The following is a 12,114-nucleotide window of genomic DNA, read 5'->3' as shown; positions in this document are numbered from 1 at the left end:
GCCCTTTCTCCTCTCCTTCTTATGGAATAGTAGCTCCTAATAAGCTCCTAATAGTAGTTCCTAGTAAGGAAGCATTTGCTTCATTCTCTGAGTATATCTATAAACAGAAGATACTCGACCCATTTATATTATTTACATTTGTATCCAGAATCCACTACAACTCCTAAGTGATTAGAAGAAGATTAAATACCAATTTTAAGAAAGTTCAGTGAATGCTCATCAAACAAGGAAAGGTTCCCTGGAAAACGGTAGTGCACCCTGAACACACAAATCCAATATAATGCAACTGAGGAAAGCAAAAGAAGATTTAGAAAATAGTCAATTTCAGACATAAATCAGCGTATGTTACAAAGCTGACATTAGAAAAATTCCCACTAATATAATCATCTGAGAGCATGCAGAGCAAAAGCATAGAAGAGATAATTTATATTTTCAAAATCATAATGGAAAAAAGAATCATTACGGAGCTGAATTTTCAATTTAGTCTTGTATTTCTTTGGCTTTAAATGCTTCCTTTGAAATCCACTCGTATTTTTAATAGTGCATTTGTAACTAGAAATTGATTTTATAAAGGGCATTTGATAAGATTAATAATGATTTTTCCTTCTTTATTTTGAAAAATTTGCATTAACATACTTTGGCATTTCACATATGAACGTCGTGCTGCAGAATTAGGCAACTATTTTATCTAGGTTCTTTTTTCCCCATTACTTTTACTTTGCTTCAAATAGGAACTTGAAAATAAATACAACAAACAGCTTTACTTACAACAGAAGTTTTTAGTTTTTGTTATTTTTGAAATTATTTTTTTATTCTTTGGAGATCTAACTATTACTACTCACTTGAGTGTCTTTCCACTTGGTAATAAAGCTATTTTCTATGTCCATTTGTTTGACTTGGTCTTCTTTAACCTGTTTAAAATATAATTTGGGACATTCTAATAAAATACAAGGAGTGATGGTACTCATCCTCACATAACTCTTCAGGAATTTAAAGACCAACAATTTAAAAATAAATGAGAATGACCATCTTAATCAGCATGGGCCCACACAGCCAGGGCAGAAATAAAGCCAACATGATAGAGCCTCATAAAGTTCAGAGAATTTTATGATGACATCACTTCAAGCTGCAGACTCCATCAATGGAAGCTGTACTGCTAATTGACTTAATAAGCAAAGGGGGTAATGAGTGATTTGTTAGAGTTGATGTAGGTTACAAGATAAGACTAATTTCTCAAACTGAAATGCTTGTTAAATGCTTACAAAATTCCTATGATTTAAAGCTGGGGTTAGCAAAACTACGAAAATAATCATTTATTTTTTTGTTAATGTAACAGTACAAACATAGAAAATAAAGAGAGCATGTAAAGCCACACATTATTTTTTTCCTAATTCTTTCATTTCTCAGCATGAGAATTACTGCAAAGAAGCTGCTGTTGATCAAAAACAGTGGACACATATAGAAAGAAAGAGATCAAAGAGCAAAGAGAATCCAACAATCTTGGTGTCCATTCCTATATAAATGAAGATACAAATGGTGTGTTTTTATTTTATTAAAGTAGAGCTTCTTTCCCTTGGCTAAGGAATCCTGCAATCACTTACTATAAGAATGTAAGAACTCTACATAGAATAACCTATTACATTAACTCATTTAATTTCAACGGACATACCCATAATCCTGGAAAACAAGAAGTCTTATACAACACCATAGAGTGCCCCAAAAGGTTAAATGCAACCATGCTAGTGGTAATCAAGAGGTCAGTGTTCATGAAGCAATGGAGTTGGACCTTTGACCCAAATACCCTATATACCCCCCATGTTCAAACCCTGGGCTTATTTCCTCGATTTTTACTTCTTTCAACTAAGAAATTATCCTTATTCCAACAGTTTTCTGATGAAACATGAATATATTAACTTCATAAAATAGCAAATTGAAAGTCAAATAATTAGAACACACTTAGTAAAAACCACAGAACATTATTTCGGGATTTTCTTCATTTCCAATTCAGACACAATTAAAATAAAACACTAAAATGCATTCAATTGCAGACTTTATCAGCCTGGTATTTATTACCAAATTTGTAAAATTCACAATTTCACACCTCTAAGTAGACACACTTAATGCATACACACACTGACAAGGAAAAAAAAAAAGCCACAGAAACACTATAAATAGGAATATTCTGTCCAACAGACACCAGATGGCTTCAAAGCAGTCAAATTTAAATGAATGGCTACAGCTAAAAAGGCTACTTGTATCTAAAATATTAAAGATCATGTAACTATTCTTTATTTTTAGATATTCATAAAGACGTGATTATAAAAATCCTAAAATATAAATTTTTATTTGCCAACAGTAACATCGAAACTATTTTAAAAAGGGCAGGATATAAAATATTTACCTCAAATATCTCAACATAATTATTAATTAAGTCCTCGATTACATTCACTTCTTCACTAGTTTGTCCTTTAGTTTGAAACAAACAGGATGAAAAGACCAAGGCCAAATTATGGGCATTCATGTGATTGATTTCTGAGCATTTCTGAACCCTGTTAGAGAAAAGCATAGCTCATTACGACACACTTCATAGAACTTTAGTCATAATACCCATTTATCATTATTTAACACATACACACACACATCAAAAGTCTCTGATAGAAGATGTACGGTGGTGATTTAAAGAACAATGCACAGTTTGTTCTTCTGAGTACTTACAGTCAAGAATATAAGAAAACACTACTGTTAAAGAAGATACGACTACAAGTTACAAAGCAGTCCTTGCCTGTGGACTGGATGAGATGCACCGAGACAATGGTACAACCTGAGGCTAAGGCATAAAGATGGGCTTAAACGATGGTGTAAAATGACCAGCGGGGCTGAAGCATAAATGAAACAGGGGAAAGGAGGCAGTAGGTAAGTAGGAAAAATAGCAAGGAAGGTGAATTGAGAGGCATACAGTAGACAGTTCCAAATTCAAGGTTCAAGGCTGAGCTGAATTTTCCAGGAAGTGCAAATCAGGTGAGAAAATACTTGGCAGCATGTGTTTGTACCGTTAGCCAAAATAGGATATTCTCTCTCAAAAAGCAAACAATTAAAAAATATAATTACTGGATATGACTTGGATATAACTATGAAGGTCTTTTTACAGTGAAAAGACATGAAAAGAGGAGTCAACTCTCCCTATGATTAGGCTACAAAATTTGGGCCTTACAAAGAGCATTTAAAGTACAGTTCACCCCTTGAACAACAGAATTTGAACTGTGTGGGTCCACTTACATGTGGATTTTTTTGATAAATACAATACAGTTATATATTTTCTTTTATGATTTTCTTAATATTTTCTTTTCTCTAGCTTAATTGTAAGAATACAGTACATAATACATATACCATACACAATAGGTATTAATTGACTGTATATGTTACTGGTAAGGATTCCAGTCAACAGTAGGCTATCAGTAGTTAAGTATTGGGGGGAGTCAAATTATATGTGGACTTTGATGTGCAGGGGAGCACTGCCCCTAAACCCTGAATTTCAAGGGTCAACTGTATTCACAAATGGTAATGCAAAGTGATTTTAAAAAACCTACAGGCATCACCCCAATAAAAGGAAATATACATCAATAAAAATGCACAGGTAAGAACTATAAGTGATATACATGTGGGTATCTATTAATGCTGTTTGCCACTGACTATATATAATAACACCCTGCTCAACTGCCTAATTACATTTTTAAATTTTAAAATACATACTAAAAAGGAGAGACTAACTGTATCAAAGGAATAAAACAAGACAAAGCTAGGTACACCTGTCTTTAAAAGGAGATTCTAGTAGTTACAAAAGAGAGTAAAGATGACAGGAATATATATATGTATTATATATACATATTATATATATATAATATATATATATGATGGTGTAAGAAACTCACAAAATGCCACACTGCATGGCAGAGACTGAGCAAGTGCAATCATTGTATGTGATTTATAAGATGCAAAGGGAATCGCAAGTTAATAGAGGAGGGTGTGATAATTGTGGACATCCCTCTCAAAACTACATCTGTACTCTTATCACACTAAATTATAAACATCAGGAAAATTTATCTGCAGGTCTGCCTGTGTTACCAGAATCAGAGCATCTCCCAGTCAGGAACTGTTGCTTTAATCACACTGGAGTGCATAATAAATATCTGGTGAATGGAATTAAGTAAGTGTTAGTCATGGAAGAAGCGATCCGTTATCTGGGGCAGGGATGGAATTAAATACTAAATCAACCTGACCTAACCAAATGGACCTCTCAAACTTCTGAGGACTCTATTAAACATTCTCACCTTCTTGAGACTTCCTTTTGCAATAGTATCCTCCTTGCTACTCTTCACCTCTCTTCTCTTTCATTTCTGCAGCTGCCTTAATTTATGACATAAAGTCCAAGGAATACAGTATTTTCCTTTCCTTCCTTTATTTCTCTGCCCCACAAGCTATCATTCCCAAGTGTTTCTATTAAACCCACGGAGTCTCTTCTCACTCAGGCCTTCTCATTAGAAGCCCAAGAAAACAGTTTCCTGGTTAGTTTCTCTGTGTCTATTCCAATCTCTTTTCAATCAATCCCATCCATGGGTTATTGTCCTAAAACAGACTTGATCAGTCACTCTTTATTGTGTGAAAATCTGAATGTTTTCACATGACCACTTGAGCCTTTCACAACCTCCTGCCAGCCAACTACACACCAGCTCATCTCCCAGCACATCTGTTTCCTAGAAATAGCCACCACTCATTTCTTGTTACTTATCTTTCCTTCACATACCCCTTTAATGTGAAGCATTCCCTGGATGTCAACACACAACAAATGATTCAATCTTTCCTCCCATGTTAAAATTCTCTATATTAAAATCTGTTCCAGTGATGCTGTGCTTCCCCTAAAAATTATAAAATTCCCTGCATCACTCCTGTGCATTCACTCTGACATCCAGAGGTCCCTGATGCAAAGGTTGGGAACTGTGGACTTAAGGCTTTTTGTCATTCATGTATTATTATCTTCAAATGTTTCTGTTCACATGGAATCTTAATAGGCGCTGTTTAGTATACAGTAGGAACTAAAATATATGCCAGATGAAGAAACGGAGGGAGAGGGGAAGGATGGGAAGGAAGTCGTGATCTCAAACTCAAATCTGAATAAAAAATCTTAAGAACAATTATGTGTAACTCAATGTTCAAAATATTAACTTAATAAACTGTAGCAGTCCGGTCATATATTAAATTTTTCTGAAGTTTATTTATTTATTTTGAGAAAGAAAGAGAGAGAGAGTGTGTACGCACATGAACATGAGTGGGACAGGGGCAAAGAGAGAGGGAGGGAGAGAATCCTAAGCAGGCTCCAAGCCGTCAGCACGGAGCCTGATGCAGGGCTAGATCTTACGCACCTTGCGATCATGACCTGAGCCGAAACCAAGAGTTGGACACTTAACCGACTGAGCCACCCAGGCACCCCTAAAATTTCTGAAGAAGAATCTGTCCCAATGTCTCATAAGAATTTCTCGGACTGCAAATAAGATAGTTTCAGTAGAATATTCAGCTACACAAAAATTCGGTGTACTGCATCTATGCAGGAGGTGACAATGCTATACTCCCTAAGCCATATTTACACTTATTAAAGTTCTTGTAGTAGTTCTAACAGCAAAACCAACCAACCAACACACCTTTCATTTTAACCGAAAGGGTTATTTTCAAACATTCCTCCTCCTTCAGAGATCTTATTTCTCAAGCTACTACTATATTCTTCCTATCCTCCCAAATGAAGGAAACTATATACCCTGATGCAGAAAATATTTTAGACTTCTAAAATTTTCTCATATGTTCAACAGTATGATGCTAAAGTATTAGAATTAGGTTAGACACAAATTGATAAGGGAGAAATAAAAGTTTATGAAGAGTTCATCATGAGAAAATACTGTGCTCACAGACAGATTCCTGCTAGAGAATTCTGGTCTTTGTACTTTCTTCTCTTCTCTAGCTTTCCTCTTAAATGAGTTTTAAACTTTGTGCTTATATACTGGATTCACTTGGGGATGCTGTACATGATTGTTTCTAATTCATTTAAGAAATTTTCCAGTATGCTATTTATCTGAAATGGGTCTTAATTACAGAAAGAAACATTCAAGTGATAGTTTGCTGGGGATTTTATTTTAAAACCATTTTCTTCCCCCCTTCCACTCATCACCCACCTCCTTTCTGGCAACCCCTAGTTCTTCTCTGTATTTAAGAAACTGCTTTTTTGTCTCCTTTCTTCCTTCTTTATTCATGTTTTTCTTAAATTTCATATATAAGTGAAATCATATGGTATTTGTCTTTCTCAGTCTGACTTATTACACTTGGTATAATATCCTCTAGGTCTATCCATGTTGTTAAAAATGACAAAAACCTCATTCTTTTTTATGGCTGAGTAATAGTCCTGTGTGTGTGTGTGTGTGTGTGTGTGTGTGTGTACACACTACTACTTCTTTATCCATCCATCTGTTGATGGACACTTAATGTTGCTTCTATAACTACGCTATTGTAAATAATGCTGCAATAAACACAGGGGTGCATATATCTTTTAGAATTATTGCTTTTATTTTCCTTGGGTAAATACCTAGTAGTGGAATTACTAAATTATATGGTAGTTCTATTTTTAATGTTCTGAGGAACATCCATACTCCTTCCACAGTGGCTACACTAGTTTATATTCCCATGAATAGAGCAGGAGGGTTCCCTTTTCTCCACATCCTTGCCAACACTTGTTATTTTCTGTCTTTTGGACACTAGCCATTCTGGCTGGCAGAAGGTGATATCTCATTATAGTTTTGACTTATATTTTCCTGATGATGAGTGATATTGAGCATCTTTTTATGTGTCTGTTGGCCATATGTGTGTCTTTGGAGAAATGTCTATTCAGGTTCTCTGCCCATTTTTAATCAGATTATTTGTTTCTCTATTGTTGACGTCTATAAGTTCTTTATATACTTTGAATGTAAACCCCTTATCAGATATATGATTTGCAAATATCTTCTACCATTCAGCAAACTGCCTTGTTTTATTGATGGTTTCCTCTGCTCTGCAAAATCATTTTATTTTGGTGCAGCCCTAATAGTTTATTTTTGCTTTTGTTTCCTCTGCCTGAGGAGACAGATCCAGAAAGAGGTTTCTAAAGCCAATGTCAAAGAAATTACTGTCTATGTCTTCTTCTGGGATTTTTACTGTTTCAGGTCTCACATTTAGGTATTTAATCCATTCTTCAGTTTTTTGGTTTTCTTTGTTTTTGTTTTTGTATCTGGTGCTGGAAAGTGGTCTAGTTCCACTCTTTTGCATGTGGCTCTCAAGTTTTTCCAGTCCCACTTAAAGAGACGGCTTTCTTTTCCTCATTGTATTCTTTCCTCCTTTATTGCAGATTAAGTAACCATGTAAGTGTGAGTTTATTTCTGAACTTTATATTCTCTCCCATTGATTGATCTCTGTGTCTATTTTTGTGCCAGGACCACAAGGTTTCTATCACTACAGATTTGTGGTATATCTTAAGATCTGGGATTGGGGTACCTCCAGCTTTGTTGCTCTTTCTCAAGACTGCTTTGGCTATTTGGGATCTTTTGTAGGTCCATACACATTTTAGGATTATTTGTTCTAATTCTTTAAAAACTTATGTTGGTATTTTGATATGGATTGTATTAAAATTGTAGACTGCTAACAATTTAATTCTTCCAATCTTTGTGCATGGTATACCTTTCCATTTATTTGTGTCATCTTTAGTTTCTTTCATCAGCGTTTTATAGTTTTTTGAGTACAAGTCTTCCACTTCACTGGTTAAGTTTATTCCTAAGTATTTTGTTATTTTTAATGCAATTGTAAAGGAGACTGTTTTCTTAATTTATTTCTGCTACTTCATTATTAATCTATAAAAATGCAACAGATTTCTGTATGTTAATTTTGGATCCTGCTATCTTACTGAATTCATGTCATTGGTTCTAACAGTTTTTCAGTGGATTGAAGCCATTTTTAAGGTATGATGGATAATTCAGTCACATATAGAAAGTTAGCCATAGTACTTTAAATTTAAGAAATAATGACTTATAGAGTGCCAAGTCTAAAATGTCTGGAAAAGCTCATGAAACCACCCACCTGTAAAGATGTTCAATTACAGCTGCCAACGTTGCTCTGTTGACCCCTGGAAGAGAACGTATAAATGCCCCATACTTTTTAATTCTTTCCTTGTCATCTTGAGTATCTAGAGGTTAAAAACAAACAATTTTAGGCCAAAACTAATAGTCTGTAACACAAATTTGCCTTTTAACAGTATTTTAAACCAATATTCATTACTGTAGCTCACTAAGTGATCTAATCAAGTTTTAATAGAATAAATATTCAGGCTTCTATAACTCTGGAAAGGCATTTACACAGACATTCCATGGTAGGAAGACAGAGTTCTTATGCTTTCTAATTAAAAATGAAGCACTCTCAAAACCCAAGGTTGCACTTTATCCTCTACTTTATGAACTACTGAACTTCATCTAATAGGAATATATTCAATTGATAACTCAAATTCGAGTACAAATTGAGAGATAAACTGAAAGTCTTTTAACTTTGGCTATGGGAAGATTTCAGTCTGTTATTTGCAAATGACATTTCTGATTCTTTTCCCTTGTGAAATCATAAAAATCTTACCAAAACTAATGAACCATCTTGGAGCTATGAACTGTGTTACCCTGCAGATCCATATATAGGGGCCTTTGACCAGCCCTAGCATCTCCAAGTCATTGGAAAAGGTAAGGGGGCAATGGAGGAAGTCATGTGCAGGCCCTGATAACTATGACACAGACTTAGAGAAGGATGGTCCCTCTGTCACTGTCATTGACAGAACTTGGTTAGTTATACACAGGAGGATGAGAGGCAATTATGTTCCACTCTCCTAACCCCAGAAGTCAAATACTTAGAGAAACTAGATCCAGGAACCCCCAAAGTTCTAGACTCTAGAAGACATGCAGCAGTGGTTTGCTCTAACCTGCTAGCTTACAGGGGAAATAAAAGACCATTCTTCAAATAAATAACTTGTGGTGACTTTGTAACTCAAGGGGATTGCACGTATATATTCCCTCACAATTCCCAACTACCTGTGGAAACAAGACTTTTTCATTTTCTGTTCAGCCCAACCTATTCTATTCACAGAAAGCCAGCAGCACATTAATGATTTTTCAAGAGTACACGGTCACTTGCAAAGGGCATTAGGATCCCTGGGGAGGTAAGAAACTCTGTGGCACATTTTTGAATTACACTCCTAATCAAAACTGTAACCATAGCTCCTTTGTACTGCTGTAGCCTACGTATAAGACCTCTAGAGGTAAACATGATCATATTGACTTAACTCTGCTAATAGATGACTAAAAGCGAGAGGGGAAAACACCAAAATTATATTCAAAGACTACACTGGAAGTGAATGAAGAATTATCTATCATCTCTAGTACAATCCAAACACCCTCTTGTCATCCAGTTTCTAACTATAATGGTATTAATTTAATAAGATGTTATTAATATTACTACCTTTATAACAAGAAGTCATGCTAGTACAGCATATCTTCACAAATCTTATAAGGATAAAATAGATGATATTTTCAAAATAAAGCTTAAGCAATTTGAAAGTAAAACTTAAGATAGATTTCAGGTCATATAGAAAATACAATGAACTAGTCAGCTAGCTGCAGACTTCAGACAACTTAATGTGTTCTTAGAAGAACAGATCATCGATCATATAAATAGGTGGTATGACACTGTAAGGCATTCTTTGCCTCAGTGCACAGGACCCAAGAGAGCTCTTCTATGAGGTCATCCAGAGAGTTCCGGTTTATCCTTCTCAGATCCAACATAGAGCACCTCTGACAAGTTAGGGTGAGCTATGTTAGATCTGAAAGCAAACGACTTTAAGGCTATTTGACCTAGCATCTAAAACCTTCTCCAAGTAAATTCTCAAAGAATTCTCATCCAAGTAAAAGGTGAACACATTGCTCTTTGACACTTGCTACTATTTACCAACTACCTACTCCTGGTAGACTGACAATAGTAAAGACATCTTTGTCTTAGAACTTGACAACTGAGCAAAAGTATACTTGCCTCAAATTTTTGATAACCGATTTTACAATAAAGACAAATTGTTAGTCCTTATAAACTAGAGATGCTATAAATAACTTCATAGTTATAAAATTATAATAAATCATGAAATAAAAATGAGAGTGGCAAAGTAATTGGGCTTAAAGTGATACATTATCTAATTCCATATTTTATATCTCAGATAATTATGCAATCAATTCTCTGTGATTAGAGTTGAACCTATTGATTTGAGAAATACCAGGAGGCAAATAAAAGTCTTCTGAATTGGTAGTTAAATTAGGAAAAGCTTTATTTTAGCAACAGTACAACTCCCTTCTTGCTGACACTAATAAGGGTCATTCTTGGGAGAATTTTTCAAACTGTGGATGTTTTATGACATCACTTCAACATTAATCCCTTAATATATCATATTTATGTGTGAGATTAAACAAATACTTTCACTGAAAAAGTCTATTTCTCAACAGAGGCATATCATATAGTCAAATTCAAAGGTCACTTTCCCAAAAAATCTTGAAACGCATTAAATGTACAGTAGAAATATATTAGTAAATTATGGTCAAAAATTCAATGATAATTTTTAATTTTTTAAATTTTTTTAATTGAAAAAAATGATCAAAAATAATTTTAAAAGTATTGTAGATATACATGAAATGTTTGTGGTTTAATATAAAGGATTATATATAAATTATAGGTATGGGGGACAAAGACTACAAAATAAGACGTAAAAATGAAAATAGTTCTATTAGAAAGATGGGATGAAAGGTAATGTTTACATTTAAAAGCCTTCATTGTTGTAATGTTTTTGTAAAAGGAGTTATTTTGAATTAATAGATGTAAATGTAGGTTTTACTGAATCAATTTGACCCAACAAGTGATTTAATAAACTACTTTTCTAGAGTCATTTCTTAAATAGGTTCTTACAGTATAGCAAAGGCTTTTCTTCTTTTTTTCTAGTTTATTGAGGGGGAAATGAAGAAAGAGTTTAAAAACTATTGTTATGTACCCTACAGAGATAGAATGAATGATAAAGGGAAGCCAAAGAGCCATATAGGGAAATCATATAAAACCAATCTTATATTAAACCGTTCATTTTAATCTTAATGAGAAATTAATAGCATACACGGACTTAACCCTAACACTTTCAAAGTTAAAGCAAAGCAAACACTAAGAAATCTGCAAACTAAGAATTACTTTAACATACTACTTAGCAATTATTACTATAAATTTCTTTTGAGGTAGATATAAACAACTATGGATATCTACACAGTATCTGTTCTAAGCCCTTAGGTACACTGTTCCTTTCAATTAAATTTGCAGATTAGCAAAGATTTCAAAAATATAATTATCAGTTTAGAAGGCAAGCATTTATTATGTTCCATATTATATGTATTACCTAAAGCAGAGATCCAATATGGATAGAGCTCCTTAGTAAGAAGTGCATCATCAATGTCGGAGAGAAAATTTTTCAACACGCCTGTCACATCTTCAAGCTGATGTTTTCCAGCCCTCAATTTAAAGCTCCTTGCATCCTTTTTGAAACTCTCCAGGAGTTCGCTTATATGCAAAGGATCACCATTCTTTTGATAGATATATTTGCATCCTAAACCTTTGGTTTAAAAAAAAAAAAGTTACATATATGAAGTCTAAAATCAAAATCTACTTTTATGGCTTAGAAATATAGACTTTTGTGTTGGGACATTGAGCCAGACAAAGTCATTATCCAAGAGTTGATATAAACATGCATGAGGGGAAAAAGGTCCCCTACCCCCTAATTTAAGTACTTAAAATGATGAACAAACTTCTCAGCTTTTAGCAAGCTTTTAACAAGCCTCTGTCCAGCCCTTCCCCCTTCATGGTATCTTAAAATGTTCTTTTACCACAGGTGTCCAATCTTTACTTTATCTCCCAGAATTCAAGCCTGTCCCCAGTTTCACTGATAAAAGTGAGGCGCTCTAGTATAAATTTTCTTAGCCCTTTGCACTCATATTT

General features: G+C 34.3%; 1 protein-coding gene across 3 annotated transcripts in view; it reads right to left on the bottom strand.

Moving 5' to 3' along the window:
* Positions 1 to 12,114, bottom strand: part of ARAP2 (ArfGAP with RhoGAP domain, ankyrin repeat and PH domain 2) — a 213,979-nt gene that overhangs the window by 60,157 nt on the left and 141,708 nt on the right. For 2 of the 3 annotated variants that reach the window (XM_042936649.1, XM_042936650.1), the window contains 4 exons: positions 11,519 to 11,731; positions 8,146 to 8,251; positions 2,402 to 2,549; positions 843 to 911 (listed from right to left, as the gene is read on the bottom strand). In XM_042936649.1, the coding sequence (XP_042792583.1) occupies positions 843 to 911; positions 2,402 to 2,549; positions 8,146 to 8,251; positions 11,519 to 11,731 (536 nt within the window). The remainder of the gene's footprint in view (positions 1 to 842; positions 912 to 2,401; positions 2,550 to 8,145; positions 8,252 to 11,518; positions 11,732 to 12,114) is intronic. The other variant, XM_042936651.1, reaches the window with a different exon arrangement.

The sequence above is a fragment of the Panthera leo genome, chromosome B1 (genome assembly GCF_018350215.1).
Source record: "Panthera leo isolate Ple1 chromosome B1, P.leo_Ple1_pat1.1, whole genome shotgun sequence".
Lineage (NCBI taxonomy): Eukaryota > Metazoa > Chordata > Mammalia > Carnivora > Felidae > Panthera > Panthera leo.
The sequence above is the reverse complement of the archived record's forward strand: the minus strand, read 5'-3'. Positions and strand labels throughout refer to the sequence as shown.